Raw genomic sequence first — 26,381 nt, forward strand, 5'->3', positions numbered from 1 at the left:
GTCTGCTATTGATTTTTATTGGTTTTAATTGGTGGCGGCTTTATCTTTTTATTTTATTTATAACTGTTATATGGTGCTTTACATGTGTTTTTCATTTTGCTTTTCATTGCTTTTCATTTTGTATTGACTTGTTATTTTGTTAGCTGTCTTGAACACCTAATGTGGAAAGATGGGGTTTAATCCAATCATCCAGTAAACAAACAGCAAACTAAATTCCTGCCCATTCATTCCATTGCAGTTACTCATGGCAATCACGGCAGTCTGCTCCTGGTCCTTTCAGGCATGAACATCCCCCCCCCCATTTCTGTTATCCTTGATTTCTCAAGGTATTGAATAGCAATCATTTCGTACTATTATAGTTTATGCTTGAAACTCTGGATGTGTTCAAAAGACACAGGGCACATGAATATTTTTCTTTGAAATGAAGACCATTAGCAACATGGAGCTGTTTATCTGTAAGTGCTGGGAGCTGTAAACATACAAATAGTAAGAAGAAAGAGGTAACTGATATAAGAGATGCTGATATTGCAAAAGTACCAAAGCCTGCATATAATGTAGTAGTGAAATGATTTTTTCTGTATTTCCTGTGGAGAAGAGGGAATCAGTATGATTTCTCATAGGCAGTCCAGTCCCCAGATTATTAAAAACTTCTTCAGGTTGCATCCAATGTTAGTTGTACTTAGAGTAGATCCATTGAAATAAATGGGACTTGAGCTAGAATAACATTGGATAAAGCCCATGGGATACAACCCTGACTTCCAGATTGTGCCTCTCCCATCCGTGCTCTTCCAAAGTGTTTCAGCAAAAGCAGGTGCACTTTTGGATCTTCTAGGAAGACTGGAAATTCCATTAAAACATTGTTGATCAGTAGCACTGGTTCACAGAAAACCCCACAGGAAACACTTTTGGATCTTCCTTGCCCCAGCCATTCACTTACGATTGTGCCAAGTAACCCTCCATGGATCCATAGATACAATATGAACAACTTGAGCTAGTAAAAGATCTAGTCACACCATACTTTTACTCGATTGGATACTGTGAATTCAAGGTTCCCTGGTGTGCACTGGCAAAGGAAGTTTAACACCCCTTTTCTGTGTGCCACAGCTCAATTGTCTAATAAAAAGCAGAACAATTAAACAGAGGTATTATGAAGCAAACATTCTATAGAATTGTTGAACATACCTGATGAAGAGTATATTGTAGTTGCTGTATTTGCATCAACTTCAACCAAAGATCTACAGTTTGATTCAGACAAGGAACCCAGGACTGTCACAGGTGCTATAGTGGGATGCCGTATGGCAGCTTTCAGTGGAGCTATGTGGTTGTACTGGACAGATGACATGCATCCTACAAATCCAAAGGAGTTTGCCTTGGAGACTTCCAGATCTAGACCCTGACTATCTGCAAAATACAAAGCAAATGGAAGCTGTTTGATCCATCTAACCTTACTTTATACAAGTTAAAGTGCATTTGAGATTAGTTTCCATCCATTTAACCCAGGGGTGGGCAACATGTGGCCCTCCCGACATTTTGGCTTAGAACTCCCATCAACCCTAGCCAGCATAGACAATGGTGAGGGATGCTGGGAATTGTAGGCCAAAACATCTGGAGAGCTAAAAGTTGTCCACCACTCCACTTTTAGCCTGCTTTTAACACAATCATTTCAATACAATCTTAAATCCATATATCAGTGCATGGCATCAACTTCTATTGCATTTTTTAATATAAATTAAATGGCACTGTGGCTAACTTCTGGGGAAAATGAGCAATGAAAGCCAGTGTGGTCCATAGAGAGAGACTGGGATTTGGATCCAGGAGTCCTCCTAAGGGGTAGTTTTCTGAGCAGTTCACCAAAAAAAAAAAAAAAAACCCCAAAGGACAACTTAAAAAGGTGCTTTACTGTTTGAAGTTACCACCTTTGTTCAGAGAAATATAATATCTGGGGTTCCTCCTAGGGGAAAAAAAGTGTACATTAAACGTAATGTGCAACCTGAAATAATGTTTTCAGTTCCCAGACTTAGAGCCCTAAAATTAGGGAACATATCCTCAGAATTCTACAGCTAACAAATTAAACATATGATTAAATGTAATGCATTTTAGATAATATTTATTTATGTATTTATTTGACTTGTACCTTGCCTTTCTACCAAAACTGGCACTTGAGGCAGCTTACAATCACTTGATAAAACTTGATAAAAACAATAATAAAACAAAATACATTAAACACAATTAAAAACAATTAAAAACAGAACAAAAACTGAGGAAAAACAGACTCTAACCCAACAGACCTGCTTACACATCAAAGGCCGACTTAAATTAAGGGGTCTTTGCCTACTGGTGGAAGGACAGCAGAGAGGGATCAAATCTGGCCTCCCTCCACAGGGAGTTTCTCAGCAAGGGAGCTGCCACTCTTTTGTACTGTCACCAAACACACCTCTGAAGCCGGCAGTCTCGAAAGAAGGGCCCCTCCAGAAGGTCTTAAGACCCGGACACGCTCATATGGGAGAAGGTGGTCTTTCAGATATTAGATTTCCCTGTTGTCACTTGTCAGCTGTTGACCCTGAACTGGAAGACTGGGTTTTCACATTCACTGATGGTTTTGTATGGTTCTTTGACTCTTATTCTCTGCTGATTCATAGCTGTGTTCCTGTTTGTGTTATTATGGCTGTGTGTGTGCTTTAAGACAGAAAGAACATGGGGGAAAGCCTGTTCTCCCTTGAAAGATTTGGGAAAAGGAAATATACTTTAACATCAAGCTGCAAAACTCAAAACCATCCTTGTTTGAAAATAAAACTAGTCTTCTGCAGCACCTTGGCCTATTTTCTTGTTTCTGTTGTGGAGTATTCAGCTCTCTTGTTTTTGCCTTTTTTTTCTTAACTCTCTAAGGGCACAATCCTATGGCTGCTAGTCAGCTGCTAGACAGCCATAGGATAGGTCGGTTCCTGGGAATCAACCTTAGAGCCTGTGCTCCAATCAGTTCCCTGAGAGCCAACCTCCCCGCCACGCCTGTGCTGCCTCAAGGCAGCACAGAACAGCACCGCACACTGAGCTCAGAAGAGCAGCACAGAGAGGACAAAACAGGGCGTTCCTGGGGGCATGACAGGGCAGGGGGGAGGCAGAAATGCTGTTCTGATGTTTCCTATGCATCATCTGGCATCGCCCTCCCCCACTCTGACTTCCTACAGTGGCTGAAATCGGCTGTCTAGCTGCAAATGCAGGGTGGCTGAAGCACGGATGGGATGATCCCCTCCATGCTGCTCCTGTCCTGCATTGGATAGGCGGTCGCCTCTGAGTTCGGAGGCTGCCACCTATCCCGATAGGATTGCACCCTTACAGCACCATCCTCTGCCTGTTTACTCAAAAGTAAATCCACTAGTATTAAATGGGGCTTACTAAATGAGCATAGGATTGTTGTATCCTTAATCAGGGATGGGAAACCTCTGGACCACAGGCAAGATACAGCCCACAGGGGTTTCTTATATGGCCCACCAGCTTCTTCCCCAGCACCCACCATCCCTTCTGGCAGAGAAAAGCTCTTATCTCCAATAAGTAGCTGATGTAAGATAAGAGCTTTTCCTTGAAGGAGAGAGGGGACGGGACATGGGAAGGAAGCTGTTGAGGGATTCAGTCCTGCTTATTTTTGATGTTTATCCTGCAGAGGCATGTCCTGCTTATTTGTAGTAGTAGATATGGAAAGATTTGATATTTGGGATGCTATCTGAAAGTGCTGATGAGTGATTCAGTCCTGCTTATTTGTGGGTAGGCATGCTGAAGACTTGTCCTGCTTACTTCTGAGTAGGCTTAAAATGAGTAAGAATCACATTTTGGCTGTACCCTCTCTGTCTTTGGCCACACCCACTTTGCCTTTCGCCCTACCCACAGATGGGATGTGGCCCCTGGAGCTTTCTCAGATTGGAATCTGGCCCTTAGATGTATGAGATCAGATGATACATGGCTAAAGCAGGGACGCAAATGGTGGCCGCTACATCATTTGTGCCCCTGCTTTTTGCCGTGATAGGCTACATAAATACTTACATAGCCTATCATGGCTGCCTGCAAGGACGCAAATGGTGGCTGCTACGACGGCTGCCATTTGTGGCCGCAGCAGCCTGGCAGTGGCTGGCGGGGAGACCAGCTGGAGCTGCCACTGCCATCGGACCTGCCGCCACTGCCGCCGGAGCCGCTGCCACTGCTGCTGCTGCCGCCCCAAGTAAGCTCTGTCCTGGGGGGATTCCGTGGGGTGGCGGGGGGGGAGGCCGTTCCGCCACGGATTCTAAAGAATCTGGCCTCACTGGAGTCCATGGCGGAATTTTCTGACATCCCTAAATGGAAGAAAAGTGTGATCTTTCTCCACTATCGAATGAATACAGTGGCATATGTAATTAAAGATGTGTGAACCCACCCTGTCTGGGTGCTCTGGGAGCCCGCCCAGCCCCTGCCCCTCTGGCCAGTCCCCCTGGACTGCGCTCAAGCCCCTCCCATGCTCAGCAAGTGGCCAGCATTCACCCCATTTTCTTTTTAATTTGAAAAGTAAAATGGTGATCAGAAAAATGCAGATATATGCAAAAGCTCTCACTTGCAAAAATGCACATTCTCGCATATGTGCTGATATGCGCACACACAAATATGTGCATTTTCTTGCATATGCAAATATGCACATTTTTGCAATTGCCATTTTATTTTTCAAAAAATGGCAACCACGTGGAGCTCAGTGGGGCTGCTGGGGTGAGTGTGGGCCACTAGCCAAGCATGGGCAGGGGGAGAGAAAGAGCAGGGGCTTGGTGAGTGGGTCTTGGGGGTGCGGGTGGGGGGGGGTTTCCACTGAATTCCCAGATAGAATTGGGCACCTGCGACATCCCTATATGTAATTCATAAAGAAATGCAGAGAACTGAAAGACCAATTTAAATCATGTTCAGGAGGTTATTGTGTAAGATAACTCATAAATGCAAGAGGATATTTACAGTTGCTAGTTGCAAAGCTCCAGTAATAAAGATCCCATCTAAGACCAAGATAATGCAATTATCACAGGGACTCCAAGCCAATGACCTTTCCTTTTTCAGTAACCTGTTGCAGGATGTTTAATAACCATACATTTCCAGGGGGCCATGTTTTACATATTAATTCAAATTCAGCACCTACAGCACCATGGTGCCCTATATAAGAAAATACCAATGGCAAAGAGGGGGAAATACCACATCCTAAGATGTCAGATTCATTTTCTCCTATACCCTGGGGTTTGGGAAAGCATTAATCATTCGCATCCAATTCTGATTAATCACTCACAACTTGCTGACCTCGTTCCCCTTGTGTAATCACAGCACATCCCAGCTAGATATTGAACCACTGGAGAGGCCCATATGGAATCCACTTTCTAAAGACACCCCCCCCCCCAGACTTTCTAAAGTCTGGTGGCACCTCAAAGACCTACAGATTTATTTTGGCATCAGCTATTTACTGTGCTTACTTTTTATAATCTTATCTTACAATAAATCTATTAGATATCAAGGTAGCACAAGACTGTGTGTGCGCGTCTGTGTGTGTAAGAGAGAGAGGGGGAGAGAGAGAGATCGCTGTAACAGACAGACACAGCTGAAGTTTCTCAAACACTTTGGTGGTACTTCTTTGTCAGCTCAGCAATGTAAACGCCTATGCACATCTCTAAACTGAATCGACAGGCATCTTACTTTTGATATATCAGTTTTAAAATATGTCGATGGCTCCTTACTCCATTTTAGCCAAGCATTACAATCATAGAATCATAGAATAGTAGGGTTGGAAGGGGCCTACAAGGCCATTGAGTCCAACCCCCTGCTCAATGCTGAAACATTAAAGTTCAGGAACGTGCATAAAGGAAGTGTGTGTGTGTTGCACTTGCATTACATTGAGAAGGTCTTTAAATACAGTTGTGTATGCGTGTTCATTTTCACTGCTGCTGTAGTGTCTCACATAGTGCCAATCAGGCTCCAAAGATTTTTTGACCACTGAACAAGATTGCAGCCATGCTTCTATCTCTACCTTCTAGGAAGTCATTGCTAGACACAGTCAAAGTTGTTGAATCAACTACAGGATTTGTGGAGGGTTAAGAAAGAGGAGAACAATATGGTTGCTAAGCCTTTCCCACCCTGCAGCTACCCCGACTGGGACTGTCCTGCACTGCTGATCAACTGGATTGCAGGATATATAGTGGGTGGGTCTCCCCAGGGCTAGGCAGGGCAGATGGAGAGCAGCAGAAGGCATATGCAGTCTTTGGTTTGCCCACTCCTAGATAATCAACAGCCCCTGAGCTGGACTGCTACGACCATCTCTGGACTCGACATTTTTTCCCAAGGCTGCCTAGAAGCTCTGGAACAGTACATGAAAGCAGGCAGAAAGCTCTTCTAATAGCTCCTTGTTCGGAAAGCTCAGTGCCTCGCAGAATGAACCTCCAGTGCTAACAGTAGGCTCAGTATACCCATCCAATTCAAATTAATAACAAAATAACAAGATTTCCTTTCACACTGTCCTTTCGAATTGATGACTGCAATTGCAGCCTGGCTCAGTCACAAATTAGATGGTAGAGAGAAGCATAGTAATTAGCAATGAATTTCTGCACCGGAGCACACAAGCCAGGCAGAAAATCACCCTCGGGCGTACTTGTTTCCGAGCACTGCCACTAAACATAACATTGGGTCCTTGGGGCTCTGCGGGAAGTGTGAGTCTGCAGTTAGAAAACACTGGCCATATTTTTCACCACCATTGTGGGGAAGAAACATTCAGATGTTGAGTTTGTTCCTCATTCTTTAAAGGTGAGTCCAGACAGACCACACTTTTTTTTAAGCAAACCGTTACTGGTGATCTTTGTGCAAGGAGGTGGCACAGCTTCACCATATTCCATGACCTATCTCTGTATTAACGGTGCTCCTTTTTTCTTATGAAAGCTAATGCCTCAAATTGTGATTTATTCTTCACCATTCTCAGATAATTGGTTAGACAGTACACAAAACCCATATACCTCTGGTGCAGGAGGCAGATTTCAGGGAGAAAAGATATAGTGGAGAGAGCAACCCTATGGCCACTAGACAGCCATAGGGTATTTCAGTTTCTGGGAACCAAGGTTGTCTGACCTTGGTTCCCAGAAACTGAGCTCCCCCCCCCCCTTGTAGCTGGCATGGTTCTTTTGGCACCACCATTGTCTCCATCCTTGTAAATGGAGGATGAAGAGGGCAAAAAGAGGGCAGTTCTGGGGGAGAGGAGAAGACTGTGGAAGATGCTTTAGACAGCTTCCTATTGGGTCTCGGGGGCCCTTCTCTCCCCCTCCCTGAAAACGTGTGTCTAGCCACAAATTCAAGGTGACTGGAGCATGGAAGAGAGGGTCAATCTATAGTGCTCTTTTCCTCTTCACTTCTGCTCCCCAGATATACAGAGCCAAAGATATCTTCTCCCATTAATAACTGAAAGATGGCATACAAACTTAAGCAGTAGGAAGTTCCAGGTCAGCTTTATAAGATCCGTTCTATCTAAGGCCAAAGAGCAGGAAACTTATAGTGCTATGCTCAATCCTATGTATATTTTCTCAGAAGTAAAGCCCGCTGAATTTAGAAAGTGAGCATAGGATTGGAACCTCGGAGTGTTTTTGAACTTTTTTTTTTACATTATGAATACGCACGCTGGTGGAGGGCAGGAAGCAAGAAGACTTACAGAAAGGTGTAGTAGTCTTAAAGCCATATCTAGTTCCCAGAGCAACAGCAAGAACAGGAGTCTTTGCTTCCCTTACTAAGAAACCATTTTTCTCAGATCAAATTCAAAATGGCCTTTCCCCCTCTCTTGGGACACACATTCGGGCAAGGCTCTTGTCTCCATCGCAAGTAGGTATGTCTCACATTCCAGCCATGTGGGGGTGCTGATATTTAGCTTTTAAAGGCATTGTAGAGACTGTGGATGAACAAGCCTCAACAAGCTTACCAAAATTTAGAATTTGTTAGAACAGTAAAGCATCATGCCCCGAATAAAGAATTTGGCCTTTATCACATATTACTAGCATTTTACAAGAAAATCTTGATGTCGTTCTGCTGAGTATAACTCACACATGCCAACATTAATTTTGCCCACACATTTTTAAACATCCCGAAACACTGTATTTTAAAGTCTAAAACACACAATCGTATAAAGCTGGGACATGACAATTTTTGTTCCGTTTCAAAAGCCATCCACTCAGCCCTTCAAAGCAATGTGTCAAAACAGAACCACTCCCATTTTATTTTCATTTTTAACCAGGGCTCACAACGTGGACTACTGTCATAAGAAGGGAGCTGATTGATGCAGCATAATGGTGAGCAGCAAATGCCAAACAAAGGAATAGAAGATTCTTTTGATAGCAGACAGCTGCAGTCAATTGAGAGAGCAACGGTTCCATCTAAAAATAAAGCTACAAGAGAGAATCTCATGAGGGAAGAGGGTGGAGACTTTGCAGCCTTCTGTTTCGACAATGTTCCCTAAAGGGATCCTATAGATACTCTCTGGAGTGTAACAGAAGACACAGCAATTAAGTAATATTACCGTGCAAACGCTATTTCTGAAAATAGTAGCAGTCTCCAAAGAGGGATATAGAATGTTTTTCTCTCAACGCCAAGTGCCTACCCCGCCCCCTCCACACACACACACACTCACTCAGCTCCTTCTGAGATCAGTATTGAACTGGGCCACATAGAAGGAACCCAGAGTTCTAACTAGGAATGTAAGAACTCACCCTAGTTCGGTTTCTCCATGCACTTGCCAAAGCAGCGCCCCTGCTTGCACCCCCCCCCAAACCTGTACTCGGGCCACCTACAAGTTTGATGAGTTCCCTGGGCTCACCATAAACCCGTTCGGTGAGAGCCGCCATTTTTGTGCCTTTGATTTCTGCGCAAAATAGGAAATTTAAAAAAATGTACATATTCAAATATGCACAGTTTGGAGCTGGGAAACCTAATAAGCATAATATTAGAGGGATCTGTTCCTCCCCCCAGAATCCTCCCCGGCCGGCTCCACTCCGCGGCAAGTCCATGGAGCTGCCGGCCAGTGCCGTCTGCTGCTGGACATCCATCCGCTTCCAGTCTGCGGACGCAAATGGCGTTTGCTATTTGCGGATACAAATGGCATTTGCTACATAAAATCTTTACGTAGCCTATCACGGCAAAGAGCAGGGATGCAAATAGCGTCTGCTATTTAAAGATTAATGTAGCCTATCTCAGCAAAGAGCAGGGACACAAATGGCATCCGCTACGCTGGATGCCATTTGCATTTGCAGACCGGCAGCGGATGGCAGCGGCGTGAGTGGAAGGACCCGGACCTGGCCGGCAGCAGGTAGGATCCAGCCGGCACAAACTTCGTGGGGTGGAGGAGGTGAGTGGTCCATTCTGCCACGGACTCCAGGGGGGCTGGATTCTTTAGAAGTCTGTGGCAGAATTCTCTGCCATCCCTAGGGATTATACTTCTAATATTGTGCTTATTTAGCTTTCCCAGTTCCAAACCGCGCATATTTGAATATGCACATTTTTTTACTTCCTGTTCTGTGCAGAAAACAAAGGCATGAAAATGGTGGTGCTCACCGAACAGGATCGCAGTGAGTACTGGGGAGCGCGAGCGGGCATGAGCGGGGGGCGAGCAAGGACAGCGTCTTGGCGGATGCAGGTCATGGGTTGCGGGCGGGGATTGCCCAACAAATTCCCTAAAACAGTCGGGCTCCCGCAACATCCCTAGTTCTAACTGAAGGCCAGTATGAACTGAACCATTCTTCAGTTTACAATCTATTAGCCCGTAATGATGTGTGTTCAGAATATTTGTTAAAACCTCCCAGCAGTAGGATGACCAATGGCACATTGCCAAATAAAGAGGGCAAGAGTGGAGCCAGATCTGCACAAAATCTACACATGCTGATCTATATGTGTAGATGCAAACTTAGAAATAATAAGTATAGTTGAAACAGAAATACGATACATCTTGCCAGTGTGAGGAAGACTGACCAAGTAACCTGTGTGCCTGCTCAGTCTGTTGTCTAGGTACTAACTGTGGATGGCCAACTTCAAGACCTCTGCTCTCCCTCTTTAGGGTTTATTGATGTTAAACCAGACTTCGACTGGAGAGCCCATCAAAGAGAAGACACCTTCAAATAGAGGACTGTCCTCTGCCAGCTGTCCAAATAGGCAGCTGTCCTCTGTAAAGTAAGACACCTGGCCATCCTACCCAGCAGCCCAGTTTCAGATGAATCTCATCACACCACAACTGAAAAAACAACAACCCGTCAATCTCTTGACACGTTCACACAAAGAGATCCTCAAGCAGACCAGACCGCCTTCCCTTTTTGAATGAAGAACTTTTCACACTCACAGAAAATTGTTCAGACTTGAACGTGTGGTGAGGGCAGTGGGAAAGTGGGATCTTGGTGGCCCTGCCCTCTCCCACATCAGTACTATGTTGCCTCCACAACTTTGTGTGAGGTAGAAATAGCACATAGCACATATTCCAACATGCGGAGGTCCTGAGTAGTGCATGGTCCTGAAAGTGATCCTGAAGGCCCTCAGCATGGTCCTGGAGGCCCTTGGTGATCAGAAGCCCCCAGACTTGGAGGCAGGAAAAGCAGCAGATGCCTCTCTGTCCTCCCGCCCTGCAGATTTCACTAGATGGTCTTTTTAGCCCATCTACCAAGGACGCTTCAGGGGGGAGGAAAGAAGACTGGAAGAGGCTCAGGATAACTCATATCCTGGCCTCTCTGGTCTCCTCCCCTCCCTGCCCACTGAAACTAGGGATGTAAAAGCCCCCCACTGTCTGGTCTGGGGGCAGGGGGTCCACTGAAGGGCAAATCTGGGCCTCTTGGGGCCCCACAGAGTCCTCCGGAGCCCTTCTGTGTCTGCTGGAGTTGGCAGAATGGCTCTCCAGCTTTCTAAAAAATGTGACACTCTAATGGTGGCTGCCATTAGCTTATCACAGGAAAACTACAGCTGTAAATGCCATATTGTACACCACTGTTGTTGTTGTTCAGCCGTTAAGTTGTGTCCGACTCTTCGTGACCCCATGGACCATAGCATGCCCGGCCTTCCTGTCCTCCGCTCCCTCCCGGAGCGTGCTCAAGTTCATATTCATTGCATCGGTGATGCTATCTAGCCATCTCATCCTCTGCCGTCCCCTTCTCCTTTTGCCTTCAGTCTTTCCCAGCATCAGGGTCCTTTCCAGGGAGTTTTCTCTTTGCATTAGATGGCCAAAATATTTGAGCTTCAGCTTCAGGATCTGTCATTCCAATGAGCAGTCAGGGTTGATTTCCTTTAGGATGGACTGATTTGACCTCCTTGCAGTCCTGGGGACTCGTAAGAGTCTTCTCCAGCACCACAGTTCAAAAGCATCAATTCTTTGGCGCTCAGCCTTCCTTACAGTCCAGCTCTCACAGCCATACATTACTACTGGGAAACCCATAGCTTTGATTATATGAACCTTTGTCAGCAAGGTGATGTCTCTGCTTCTTACTATTTGCCACAGTTTGTTGTGATCCACACAATCAATGGCTTTAGCGTAGTCAATGAAGCAAAAATAGATGTTCTTCTGGAATTCTCTTGCTTTCTCCATGATCCAGCAAATGTTGGCAATTTGATCTCTAGTTCCTCTGCCTCTTCAAATGCCCACTTGTACTTCCAGTAATTCTCGGTTCACATGCTGCTGAAGCCTAGCTTGTAGGATTTTGAGCATAACCTTGCTGGCATGTGAAACAAGTGCAATTGTGCGGTAGTTTGAACACTCTTTGGCATTGCCCTTCTTTGGAATTGGGATGTAAACTGACCTTTCCCAGTCTTGTGGCCACTGTTGAGTGTTCCAAATTTGTTGGCATATTGAGTGCAGCACTTTAACAGCATCATCTTTTAGGATCTTAAATAGCTCAGCTGGAATACTGTCATCTCTGCTAGCTTTGTTGTTAGTAATGCTTCCTAAGGCCCACTTGACTTCACTCTCTAGGATGTCCGGCTCAAGTTCAATGACCGCACTCTCATGGCTATCAGGGACATTCAGATCTTTCCTGTATAGTTCTTCTGTGTATTCTTTCCACCTCTTCTTAATCTCATCTGCTTCTGTTAGGTCCCTACCTTCTTTGTCCTTTATCATGCCCGTCTTTGCACAAAACGTTCCCTTGAGATCTCCAATTTTCTTGAAGAGATTTCTAGTCTTTCCCATTCTGTTGTTTTCCTCAATTTCTTTGCATTGTTCATTTAAGAAGGCCTTCTTGTCTCTCCTTGCTATTCTCTGGAACTCTGCATTCAGTTGGATAGATCTTCCCCTTTCTCCCTTGCTTCTCACTTTCCTTCTTTCCTCAGCTACTTGTAAAGCCTCATCAGAGTCCAGACAGCCACTTTGCTTTCTTGCATTTCTTTTTCTTTGGGATGGATTGAGTTGCTGCCTCCTGAACAATATTATGGACCTCCGTCCATAGTTCCTCAGGCACTCTGTCTATCAGGTCTAATCCCTGAAATCTATTCCTCACCTCCACTGTATATTCATAGGGGATATGATTTAGGTCATACCTGAATGGTTTAGTGGTTTTCCCTACATTCTTCAATTTAAGCTGAAATTTTGCAACAAGAAGCTCATGATCTGAGCTACAGTCAGCTCCAGGTCTTGTTTTTATTGACTGTATAGAGCTTCTCCATCTTTGGCTGCAGAGGACATAATCAATCTGATTTCGATATTGACCATCTGGTGACGTCCATGTGTAGAGTCGCCTCTTGTGCTGTTGGAAAAGAGTGTTTGCTATGATCAGCGTGTTCCCTTGGCAAAACTTGATTAGCCTTTGTCCTGCTTCATTTTGTACACCAAGGCCATGCTTGCATGTTATCCTGGTGATTTCTTGACTTCCTGCTTTAGCATTCCAATCCCCTATGATCAAGAGGACATATTTTTTTGTGTGTTCATTCTAGAAGGTGTTGTAGGTCTTCATAGAACCGATCAACCTCAGCTTCTTCGGCCTCAGTGGTTTTATTGAGCATCATATGCGGCTGTAAAGCATTTACTTTTACTGAAATTGAAGCTGTTTACAGCTGTATACAATACACCATTTGCAGCTATAGCTTTCCTGTGATAAGCTAATGGCAGTTCCGTTAACATATTGCATTCTTTAGGAAGCTGGAGAACCTCTCTGTGGGAACTCCTCCAGACCCGGAGGTAAGCGCAGCCAGTCCGCCGTGGACTCTGGATTCTTTGGAAGGTGGGGAATGGGTGCATTTCTTTCCATACCAGCTACAAGGGGTGGATCTCCAACTCCCCCTTCTGAGCTTGGAGCACTGTCTGTGACCTCAGAAGGGGGATCTGAACAATCCTATTGTCCCTGGGACACCCAGCCAGGGACCATAGGATTGCTCTCTAAAACTCAAAATCAGAGACAGAGTAGATATCAGGCTTGCCACCAGTAACAAAGGATGTGCCCGCTGCAATTCAGTCTACATGATTCAGTTGAGCACATGAAAACACCTTCAGGCAGCAATCCATGATGACAGGCTTAGGTTTAGCAGCCACAATGCTCCCATCACCAACCTTCCTCCACTGTATTTCTGCAGACCCGTGGCTATTGCACAGAAGAACAGTCAGGAACAGAAAGCCTTTGGATGGCCCCACTGGAGTGCTTTGGGTTTGCCAAACTTCCCAGAAAAGGAATTCTTATAGGGATAGAAAACCTGTGCTGCTGAGTCACAAAAGGCTACTCTGCATGAACAGAAATGTATATTTTTCCTTCAACAACTCAGCGACAGAATAAATGTAAGCTCATGGATTAGTCTTTCATGTGGCTGTGAATGAAGAAAACTTGGCAAGAGTGTTGAAGCTAGGGATGTACAGATTTTGTTAAATCCATTCCATTTGTGTTGCATGGATTGTCTGGTGTCTTTCATTCCGTTGCCTGTTCATGGATGGAATCAGATTTTTTGTCCGAGAATTTTATACATTTTCAAATGTGCGCTTGTGGTAATGTGCATTATTGCTAATGCACAAGTGCGGATTTGCATAAATCTCCCCCAAAAGTGGGGAAAAAAAAAGTCCACAAGTCCACAGAATCTGTATGACTTGGAAAAAGCCAGCCCGCTGTGGAATCAGGTAGTATTCACAGAAATCCAATCTCATTTGAATCCATTGTGGATTCCACCAACATCCCTAGTTTAAGTGCAACAAAACAATTCCTTGTATCCAAACTTTGGTGACCACTGCGAACATGGGAGTGAAAGAGTTTGAAAACACGAAGCCATAACACTTTAAGCACTAACAAGCATTTAATAATTCATCCTTTAAAAGACAGGGCATATGTGAGGTCATACATGGAGGGGAAAAAGAGATCTTCAGAGACAACAAAGCTGTTTGTGAATTCATAAGGTCAAGGCTAACTAAGGCAAGCAAATTTGACATTTTCCAGTAAACTACAGGCAATAACCTTACTGTCATAAATATAAATAGACCTAGTTTCGGTGGGTCAGATCCAACATCTTTGTTTCACCAACAGAAGGATACTACTGCCAAAATGGGATTCTGTATACACTCCATCCCCTGCAGCCCCCCATATACCCTCCAATTCTCCTCTGGACAAACCCTTTGGATTTGGAGGGCACACAGAAGGCTGCAGAGGGGGAAGACAGGATGTGGAAGTCCTGTTCTCCCAGCAGTATCCTTCCACTGGTGGAATGAAGATGCTGGATTTAAGCCTTTGTTTGTAAAAGGCTGTCTTAGACTACTGATGGGATAAACATTCTGGAGTTGTGAATTTCAGAATGCAAAATGCCCTATGAAACTAGGAGATTTTTACACCTCCTTTCTATGGTTTATTTCTTTTATTCCAGCTAGGGGTAGATGGATTTTCCCCCAATTCTTTTTTGTTCATGTTCTGTGGTTCGGCAGTATCCTATGCTCCACCTCGTTTCTGATTTTCTTTGAGAATTTCTATTATTAATTTCAGAACTGGCTTGTGTGCTCTGATTCATTCACTTAACTTTTCCCTTGCAGGTAAGCTATGTGCATGAGCGACTGTGCACATCAAAAGAGCCCTCATTTATTTAATAGAAAACCCAGTAGTTTAATTTAAACTCCTTTATCATCCTTAGGAATTCCCAGATGAAAAACACATACAGGCGGAAAACAGGCTGCCTGGAAGCAATGTAATAATTAATTCCAAAGAAAGGCTGGACCAGTTTCATAGTTTCACCATGATATAGATAAGCCGATCCACATCTCAACTGAGTATCCAAGAGCAGCTATAGATTTTAAAGCATTGAACAATGCCTGCCTGTTAACTTCAGTTAAATGGAGCCTCCAGCTAATATATCAAGTGCTGTGATTATAAGAGGAATGGTACTGGAGTGTGTGCATAATTGCATGATTAAGTAAAAAGGGAAAAATTGGACATGTTATCATTTGTGCACTACATGGCCTATTTCTTTTCTTTTTACAAGTCATCTGACATGCAAATCACACTAAATGGCCTTATGTGCCCTACTGGAGAAGTATAGCAGGATTATCTTCACCCAGGATGGAAACAGTAGATTTTATATTTCCAAAATGGGGGATCCAACATTTCCCCCTTTCTTGTTCCCAGAAACCCGAGGGGCAACTCCAGGCCCAACCTTCTAACAATCACATGATAAGCAGAACTTAATCTGAATGTCTACACAGCCCTCCTCCATCACCTCATCTCAGGACGCTGAGCTGGGGATGTCAGAGGAATCGCGGAGGGTGACCTTGGCAAACTTTTGCCAGCTTGACCCCACCATCACCACCCAACTCTGGTCCAACATACATCAGCTGGCCAAACTTGGTCTGCAGCGAGTCAGGCCAGGTGGCAGATTTTCCACCACGCGCACCTCTTCCTCTCTTCCTGCTGATACTGACCCCTGAAAGGAGGGTGCAAGGGGTGTGTGCGTGGCAGCAGTGCCAGTGGGCAGCAGTGGTGTGGAGGGAGGACTCTCTTCCTGCTGTTGCTATCCCATGAGTACCCCTTGTGCTCTCCTTGCCAGTGTTGTCATCAGCAAGCAGAGCATGAGGGGTGAGCATGGCAGCCAAAGCAGGGGGAATGTTTTCCCCTTTCACAGAACTGTGCTGCAAATTACAGCCATAATTTATGCATATTATGGCTGTAATTTGTGGAACAATGCAGTTCCTCAAAAGGGGAGAAAGTTCCCAGATTTCTGGAACAAACCCTTGGAAAGCCAAGCTGGAGGCGTCACAGGAATCTGCCAGACCCTGAAAGGGCCTCTGCCTGACTGACATCCCTATTCTGACTGAACATGCAGATACTGTGTGACTTCATCATCAAGTCAAGGGTTTTCCTTCCCATCTCGCCCCCCAGCAAACCTGTTTTTTCTAACCGTTTGTCTGATAAAGAGATCTCAAAAGCTTGCACATTTTTTTTTTAATCTTTTGGTTGCTGTAATAAAGGTATGACACTAATACAGATTTTGGCAGTTATCCACTGTCGGATAGATACATGGATACATATCTCATTAACTGGAACAGAGGGAATCTGTGCAACCAGCTTCAGCTTTGCTAGCTAGAGGTGGACAAAAAAAGTGATTTTTGTGCACATTGAGGTTCTCCTTCTCCTACCCCAATGCTCATTTTGCCTCATTCTCACTCATCTGAATGCAAGCATGGAGGGGGTTTCAAACAGGAAACAGCACACTTTTCAAAGCATGCACCCAAAAGTACAGTTCCCCTCCCCATTAATTAAAGCATGAAAATGCATCACTTTTGAAAAGTGTGTAATTTTTCAAAAAGGATATAATTTGCAAATGCTATTGCAAGCTTCAGAATGTGCATGCTTTTTCTGAAAAATTGCATTTGTGTTCAGGGCTGCAAATGGCATTTTTGTCAATTTTTCAAATGTAAATGAATTCTTGGACATCCCTATTCCTGGCATTAATTTTAACACTGCCCAGGTCAGCCTTCCCCAGCCTGGTGCCCTCCAGATGTTTTACACTACAACTCCCATCACCCCTGATTCTTGCACAGGCTGGCTGGGGCTGATGGGAAACATAGTCAAAAGCTTCTGGAGGGCACCAGGCTAAGGAAGGCTGGGCCACATGGTCTTTTTTTTCCCTATATGACTGAGCCAGCTGGGAATTTTCAAGGACAGGGGAAAAGATACTTAACTTAAACTGCTGCACCAGTAGTGTTTTAAATGCAGGGTGGGGGAGGGAGGGGGAAATTGTTTGTTTGTTTATTTATTTTTAAAGTAACCTATCTAGGGATGGACAAAAGTCCCTTACCTGGTCCCACAGATTTTTTTTGGGGGGGAGGCGCTCCGTTTCTCCCCCCGAAATTCTTGGCAGGTGGGGAGGTGCCCCGTCCCTCCCCACTGAAATTCTGGTCGGGGGGGAGGCACCCCATCACTCCCCACCAAAATTCTGGCCGGGGGGGAGCGCCCCGCCTCTCAGGCTGCGAAAGAAAAAAGTAAAGTAAAAAAAAAAAGTGATAGGCTACATAAATCTTTACGTAGCCTATCACGGCTGACTTTGAAAAAAAAAAAGCACGTACACAAATGGCGGTGCCCATGGGCGCTGCCATTTGCGTTCCTTGTTTTGGCACGGGTAGTCTACGTAAACATTTATGTAGACTATGGCGAAAATAAGGGCAACACTATTTGCGTTCCCCTTTATTTTCGCCACCATAGTCTACGTAAATATTTACGTAGACTAAGACGGCCAAAAATAAGGAAGGCAAATGGCGGTGGCCGTAGCCGCCGCCATTTGCGTACATGTTTTTTTTTAAAAAACCCAGCCATGATAGACTACATAAATCTTTACGTAGCCAATCACGTCATTTGTTTTCTTTTACAAGACTGCAAATGGTGGCAGTGGCAGCCGGTAGGAAGACTTGCCACCGCCGCCGAAGCCGCCGCCGGAGCTGCCGCTGCCTGGAAGATCCACCCCAGGTAAGTCTTGTCCTGGAGGGATCCGGGGGGGGGATCCGTGGAGGGGCAGGGGGTGGCAGGCACTGGCATTCGGCCTCATCAAGATCCATGGCAGAATTCTCTGCCATCCCTAGTTAGGAGCTCAGATTCAGAAGAGGAACAGCCAGAACTGGGGGAGGCATTTTCACAATCCAGTTCAGATATGGGTAGGCGTGGGGAGTTACCAACTCCCAGATGGCTGGGCACAAAGCTTCCTCCTTACTCCCCTCTGTGAGAAGCAGCGAGCAAGAGGAGTGGGGGCTTGAGGACTGTGACCTAAGAGACATGAGGTGACGGCACAGAGCTAAGAGGGAAAGGTCAGGGGCGGAGCTCAGATGGTCGACCCAGTAAGCGATGCGTGAGAGGTTACGCAGGGAAGCATCACGTGAGGGGTGCGACCTCCCTCCGTAAGTTAGCCAAGCCAGATAGCCTCCCTTTCAAACTGTGGGCAACTTTTGATGATCCCATTTGAATCCCCTGGAGGCATTCCTTTGTATACAGAGAGTCTTCAGAGATTCCCATCTGTAACCAACCTGTGAATAATAGGCTCTGGGTAAAAAACAACAATGCGTATGCAAATGGAGGCGGCTAGGGCCGCTGCCATTTGCATCCCTTATTTTCTCCATCTTAGTCTACATAAATATTTACATAGAGTATGACGGCGAAAATAAAGGGGACGCAAATAGCGTAGTGGGTGCTATTTGCTTCCCTTTTTGATTCGCCATTTTAGCCTATGTAAATATTTATGTAGGCTAAAACGGCAAATCAAAAAGGGACGCAAATAGCACCCACTACGCTATTTGCGTTCCCCTTTATTTTCGCCGTAATGCTCTACGTAAATATTTACGTAGACTAAGACAGCAAAAAATAAGGGACGCAAATGGCGGCAGCCATAGCCGCCGCCATTTGTGTACGCGTTTTTTTTTTTAACCCAGACGTGATAGGCTACGTAAGTCTTTACGTAGCCTATCATGTATCTGTTAAAAAAACAAACAAACCCCGACAAGACTGCAAATGGCGGCGGCGGTAGCCGGTCAGAAGACCAGCCGCCGCCGCCCGGAACATCTGCCCCAGGTAAGTCTTGTCCTGGGGGGGATCCGCGGGGGAGTGGGGGGTAGGCCGTTCCAGCACGGATTTCGGGGGGCTGAATGCACTGGCATTCGGCCTCACTGAGATCCGTGGCGGAATTCTCTGACATCCCTAGTGAATAATGAATTAAAGGTGTGAGACTGAAGCCTCTGTATTTTTTTATGTGTGAGTGCTTAAGGATAGAGGGGGCCAAGGGATTTCTGACACTAATCCTAGTTAGTGTCTAGAAAGACAAGAAGAGATGAGTAGAGAGGGTTGCATCTTCTCATGGGTTCCCCGGCCTACTGAGATTTGGTGGTTGGCTTCTAGGGAGAGGGCCTTTCAGTTGTGGAAAGCCCAGCCCAGAGAAGCTTGCCTGGCATCTAATTCATGGACCTTTAGGTTCCCAGTAAAGACTTCCTTAAACAATTCTCCAAGATGTTGTGGGGGGGGGGTGTCAAAGTTGTTGCTGCTGCTGTTGTTTTGTAAAACCTCTCAGTCTTTGGAATATGAGCATTTTAGAATCTGCTTGTCCTGTGGGATTTTTATGGTAGTGCTTCATTTTATTGGTATTTTCATTTTTGCATGAACGCAGCCTACAGAACCCTACTTATGGGGCACACAGAAGCACTGCAAATAAATACATACATACATACATAAAGTTACATTGTCATTAATATTAATTCACCAATTAATTTATACAGGGTGTATGGAGCTTTACAAAGAGAATTTAAAAGAGAACAGATTCCTGCCCCAAGGAGCTCCAAAACTAGAATTTGATACATATTTGTATATGTATAGAGAGCAATTCCTCCCCCCTGGAATCCTTGCCGGCCGGCTCCTCTCCGTGTTGACTCTGCTGGCCAGCTCTGAAGCCCCAGTAATAGTACGGCCACCATTGCCATATCACTGGCTGGACTGATGGACTTCGGACGCAAATGGCATCCACCATGCCATTTGTGTCCCTGCTCTTTGACATGATAGGCTATGTAAGTCTTTATGTAGCCTATCACACGAAGGAACAGGGATTCAAATACGCCATTTGCATCCCTGTTTTTTCATGCAATAGGCTATGTAAAGATTTACGTGGCCTATCACGTCAAATAGCAGGGATGCAAATGTTGTAGCGGATACCATTTGCATCTGCAGTCTGTCAGTCCAGCCAGTGATACAGCAATGGTGGCTTCGGAGCCGGCAGCAGGCAGGATCCGGCCAGCAAGGACTTCGCAAGGTAGGAGATCTGATCCTCCAAGGACTTCAGGGGGCTGGATTCAATACAATCCAGCCTCATTGGGGTCCATGGAGGATTTGTCCAACATCCCTACTCTGAACCATCAGAGAACTACATGGACCTCTGAACCATCTAGCTCAAAATGCATTCAGGGAGAAACAGGAAACTAAAAAGCCTCTGTTGTCTCTCCCACCCTGCTGGGCAGGGCTTAGAATAGATGGAATCCTTCATCTATTGAGCATCAGTCCTTTACAATGGTCCTATGAAGCACCAGTCCTTTAAGATCTTAGTCACTGAACAAAGAAGGAAAAGGACTGAGGCAGAGCAGTCAGGGAACAACAACAACAAAGCAGAGAGAAGAATATGAGGGATGATTTTGTAAAGTAGTGAGAGTCCATTTAGTCATAAGATCTTCATTTGGGTTTGTATTAATGTAGCATTTTACTTTCTGCACTTCTCGAGTGGCAAGGGTTTTGGTAATTTGATTTCTATAATATTTGTTTATTGTTGCAGATACAAGTTGAACAGGGAAAGGAGGAAGAAACCCTGTTCTTTAAAGCAACATCAATCCACACTCAGGAAAACACTCATCCATGCACCCTCAAACACAAGGCTGCTTCTTGACAGCTACCTCCAAAAGTCCACATTTCTTTCTTTTGGTCTGGTAAAAATGAGCAAAAAGACATCTTTCTTGAGGCCCCATCCAGACAGCTGGAATGTGGGCTTGGTATGCTATTAACCACCAAAGAACATTAATCAACAAGGACCTTCAGCTATTGATCTATATAAAATTTCAGGGAAGTGGCCATTTGCATACCCAAGGAGCATGCTTGCAGTTGCATCAAACACACTGTGTATATTGTGTAGTTTCAAAATTAAAATAAAAAATCTACATCATTCTAAATAGACAATCATTCTAGGACAGAACGCTTCCAAAGTGTCATACCCCACCCCAGCCTGAAAGTTAGTATTGCTCAGGCTCTGAAAGATGGTTCACATGATATGAAATGTCCTATAAAACCCTTGGGGGATACACAACACACATACCCTTTATTTTTAAACATTGTAATGTGAAATGAGAGCACTTATAAAAATATCATTCACTGGCTAATTTAAGAAGGAAGATGAAGGGGTTCAAACACAAAATATAATTGGAGCCCTTCTGAGGTTACACTGATATTTACCTGCAATATTGTAGACATTTTTAAAGGTGAGTTTTTTGCAAGAATTATTTGTCCCTGCTAAAATTAGCAAATCATAGCAACATCCCTACTGGAGCTGTCACCCCAAGATTAGCAAATTATGAAATTAATACTTGCATGTCTTTTAAGGTTTCAGGCCACACAGAGATAGATTAAGGATATCACAGCACCTTACATGATACACATCCTTTGCAGATTCACACATGCTCTCCATAGCTAGGACCAGTCCATTTCCAAGATGTTCCCAGAAGCAAAATCAACAATTCATAACAAAGAATGTTCAAAACATAGGGATCAAGGAGATGAAATATATTTTTGTTCACAGCCTTCCTGATTCTGCCTCCAAGAAACAAACATTTCTCTGAGGCAAAGTAGATATGCTTGTAATATATTTGTTTATTTTTTAACAAAAATATTGCGATATGAAATTATATGTGCTGCCATGTGTGTGTGCTGAGAGGGGATGGAGGACTCCCACTCAGACATTTCCCCACTTAAAATCCCCACAGCTGCTTCCCCACACTACCAAGGAAAACACAACTGACTGGGGATGGGTTGAATTTTGAGCAGCTTAGCCCTTATCCACCTACTAAAGTATGATCTAGCCCATAAAATCTCATGCCGCAATACATGCATTAGGCTGAAGTCCTATGCACATGTATAGTATGTAGGATTAAAACTAGGGATGTCAGAGAATTTTGCCACGAATCTCGGGGAGGCCGAATGCCAACGCATTCGGCCCCCCGAAATCGGTGGCGAAATGGTCTGCCCCCCCGACCCGCCCCCGGGACGGGATTTACCTTGGGCGAATTTCCCTGGCGGTGGCGGCGGTTCGGCGGCAGTTTGGCAGTGGCGGCTGCGGTGGCCGGTCTTCCGACCGGCTGCCGCCACCGCCATTTCCAAGTTTAAAAAAAAAAGAAAAAAAACATGGTCCTCCCCCCTTTTTTTTACGTAAAAAAAGATTTACGTAGCCTATCACAGCTAGATTTTAAAAAAATACCGTGATAGGCTACGTAAATGTTTACGTAACCTATCATGGCTGAGTTAAAAAAAAAACAACAACCACGCGTACGCAAATGGCGGCGCCCATGGCTGCCGCCATTTGCGTTCCTTATTTTGGCACGTCTAGTCTACGTAAACATTTACATAGACTACGGCGAAAATAAGGGGAATGCAAATAGCGTAGCATCCCCTTATTATCGCAGTAGTCTACGTAAATGTTTACGTAGACTAGACTTGTCAAAATAAGGAACGCAAATGGCGGCGCCCATGGGCCGTATGAGCGTTTTGTTTTGTTTTTAACTCAGCCATGATAGGCTACGTAAACATTTATGTAGCCTATCACGGCTGACTGCAGGGACGCAAACGGCGGCGGCTACAGCCGCCGCCATTTGCAGACCCAGCCGGCCAGGATTCGCGGTGGAAGGGATGGGGCGCCTCCCCCCCCGGCCAGAATTTTTGGGGGAGGGACGGAGCGCCTCCTCCCCACTGCGAATCAATTTTGTCATAAGGTAAGTGACTTTTGTACATCCCTAGTTTCAAGTCTCTTTGTTTTTCTTACGTACTCACCAAACCTGGGATTTAAGAAGAGTCCTAAATAAACATTTTTCCGTGTTGCAGGCTGGTACCAAATTTGGAAGACAATGACAATGAGGTACTGTTTTGTTTTGTTTTTCCAGAAGCACAACTCTGCTGCTCAACACAACCCCCAAGTTCCGCTAGCCCTTCCCAAACCTGTCACCTTGCCTGCTCCTGCTCCTAATCACCCAACACATCCTTCTTTTTTCCTATACAGAGACGGTCTCTAAGGATGCTTCCAGGTGGTGGGCTCCTAGCGCTAACATTCACAGCACATTGTGCAGATATTCCATCTTTTCTTCCATAACAAATTTTTTTCTGGTAAGAAAAAAGATGAAAATGGTGGGAAAATACAGGAGGACTATAAACTGAAGACAATATTATCTTGACTCCCCGCTCCCCCCCCCCATTCAATGAATAAGGCAGGACAATTGTGCGCACGCACGCACACACACAAAGCCTCATCAGGAAGCACCCTGAAACAAAGCAGTGTGTCATCACTCAGTAAGGAGAGTCATATATAGCTCCTGCCACTAGATATATCCAGGGTGTAAGCAACATTATCAGACAGACTGAAAACAAAAGTTTGGCCAGAGGGATCCAGAACAATGCACTGCATGAAAGATCATAGTGTCATCATCTACAAATCAACAAGCCATTACTAATGCCTACCTGTGACTTTCCCCAAGGATAGAGATTTGATGGCCCTGAAGTCAGCCTCTGAAGAAAAGTTGTGCTTGACTTTGAGAACCTGGTCAATCTAGAAGTGGGGAGAGAGGTCAATAAAAGCAATTGCATTATTGTGGCATGCAGAGAGAGCCCTGGCAATTCTATAGCACAAGGCTTGTTGTCAAAACCCAAGTAATAACTTCCCGTGCTGGGCATCTGGTTCCATTGACAGCAAAATGAACATGCCTTAATTCTACAGGAAAGGCTAAAAGGTATGTCAAATGTCTTTAGAGCAGGGTTTTCAAGAAACCTTCCTTTTAGAGAACTTTATGTAATATATGACCAGTGCTTTGCCCCCCACAGAGAGTCCATAGAAATTAAGCTCTGATTGCAACAAATGAACAAGCAAGGAGATGAATTCTGGCTAGATGTTTCCCATCTAGGGTTAGCCCTATGCTGGGAAAGGTATCCATGGTGATACAAGATTGGCATGTGATATAGAGTGGCAACATTAAGTATGCATTTGTCCGTATGTTCTAGAGCAAGCTGGCACATCCAAAGTATAACTCTGCTTGAGTAATGTCATTGATTTGCTTATGCCAGGGATCACTGGGAAGCTGCTGATTTGCTGTCTTGTGACTGAATTTGATCTGGACTCTTAAGGTTTTTGATGGTATATTATAGGATTTTTAAATCTTGTTATTTTGTTGTGCAGTTCTACATTCTACAGTACACTGGATGCTTCACAGAACAGAAAGCAGGAGATATATCTATATCTACATCTATAACTGCATCTGCATCTACATCTGTCCATCAATCGATGAAAGACAGAAAGACTAACAACAGCAGAGTATTCAAAAAATATATTTAAGCTAAACATTTTGGCTTTCAAAACACAGTAGCTGTGCTGTTATCTAATAATACTGTTAATACTCTGTGTGTGTGTGTGTGTGCGCGCGCACGTGTGTGTGTGCATACACACACATGCACACACATGGGGGGTAATTGTGATTAACAAACAGAGATTTCAATTTAATGAACAAAACTTTTGGCTTTGGCCTTCATCAGCTGTTAAGATACAAATACTATTTCCAAGGTGGCAGTTATAGAGCTGTGAGGATGGAATGTTCAGATCAATAGCAGATGTTAAGCGTTGTCTGTACTGTCCTCCAGGTTAAGGCCATGCGGTGCCAATGTGTCAAGGGTGTATATCCAGAAGTTCATGCTCCTAGTCAATGTCGTTGGGTCTGCTGGCATATCTATAGCTGCTCAGATAAGTCAAACCGGCTATGGCCCTCAGTGTTGAAATGCTTTGCAACTGGTTGCTCCACTTTTTCAGTGGTTTCAGAAGCATTTGCACAGGTCAGTAGTAGTTTTTGCTACATACTGGATATGACATTCTGGGTTGTGTTTTTTTGCATTTAATTACATAAATTATATTGCAGGACCTACAGGTGATGTTCGGTTTGATGTAATATCTTTGTCCTATCCCCATGCTTTTGATAGTAGTTGACTCCATGAGGTACACGCAGGAGATACAGTGTTTGGAGTAGCAAGGATGAGATCCAGGATTGCTGATAGGTGGCTTAAGCATAGCTCTCACTAGTTTTTGATGGCTTTAAGCAGTGGTTTGCATATGTGTGTGTGTGTGTGTGTGTGTGTGCATGCGTGTGCGTGCACACACACACAGAATTCAGATCTTCCATAAAGTTCATCAGCCATTCATTTTGTTTGGGTCAAAGGAAGGAACCATTAGAATCATTGCAATTAGTTCTACTGATTACAAATTCCTTAGTTAATTTGCAATTCAGGCAACTAAGGGGCAGGCATTTTATTTTTGAGAAATATGTTCAAAGTCATTAGCCCAAACCTGAACACAGTTCTTATCTAATGAACTGTGTTCTATTCACTGGGACCAGGATTCTGAGTACAATGTGAACCTTCCTATGGTAGCATGAATAGTTCTAGGGAAGGTACACATTCCTTCTTGACGATTTCAACTACTGCTGTGCTGAAAATGTATTCCACATTCTTTCAAACCATTCTCATTCAATTCAATGGAAAAGACATTGCTTTTGAAAACATTTTTAAAGGTGAAGAAAATTCAAGTGCAATTCTTGTGGTTGGGGTGAGGGGTTCTTGTGCTTACCTTAGTTACGAGGTGGCCAAGGTGTGTGTGTGTGTGTGCTCTCTTTCATTTTCAATCATCTAAGAAGATAAGAAGAGTCCTGCTGGATCAGACCAAGGGTCCATCTAGTCCAGCATTCTGTTCACACAGTGGCCAACCAGCTGTCCAGCGGGAACCCACAAGCAGGACACAAACAGGACATCTCAGGCAGTCTGCAGCCTTCCCAGCTTCCTGTGCTTCAATGAAAGCCCCATGGGTTCCAGGGGAAGATGTTGTAACTTCTCCCATGGGGCTTTTTCAGTCCAGGAAGTGTGGGCAGTTGCGGAGGCTGCAGAATGATGGCCAGATATATAATAGGAAACAACAACCCACACAGCCACCTCTCAGTTATAAGGTAAGCTCAAAAACACCACCAGGAGAAATTTGAAAGTGCTCTAAATATGAGGCAGAAAAATAGAAGTCTCTTCCTCAGGAAATTGGAGGACAGATTTTGGCACAACACTAATTCTCCCATCTGAAGTCATAACTTGTGTTTGCTTTAAATGAGCTATGGAGTTCATTGTACCTGCCTTTCCTGCATTCCA

General features: G+C 44.5%; 1 protein-coding gene across 1 annotated transcript in view; it reads right to left on the minus strand.

Moving 5' to 3' along the window:
• The window catches only part of CNTNAP5 (contactin associated protein family member 5), a 664,045-nt gene that overhangs the window by 19,577 nt on the left and 618,087 nt on the right, over nt 1–26,381 (minus strand). Inside the window, exons 21-22 of the mRNA XM_084806776.1 lie at nt 23,673–23,760; nt 1,183–1,401 (exon numbers count right to left, since the gene is read on the minus strand). Coding sequence (XP_084662902.1) covers nt 1,183–1,401; nt 23,673–23,760 — 307 coding nt within the window. The remainder of the gene's footprint in view (nt 1–1,182; nt 1,402–23,672; nt 23,761–26,381) is intronic.

Source organism: Heloderma suspectum, chromosome 1 (assembly GCF_057233095.1).
Source record: "Heloderma suspectum isolate Gila_16-S chromosome 1, 16-S_ref, whole genome shotgun sequence".
Taxonomy (NCBI): Eukaryota; Metazoa; Chordata; class Lepidosauria; order Squamata; family Helodermatidae; genus Heloderma; species Heloderma suspectum.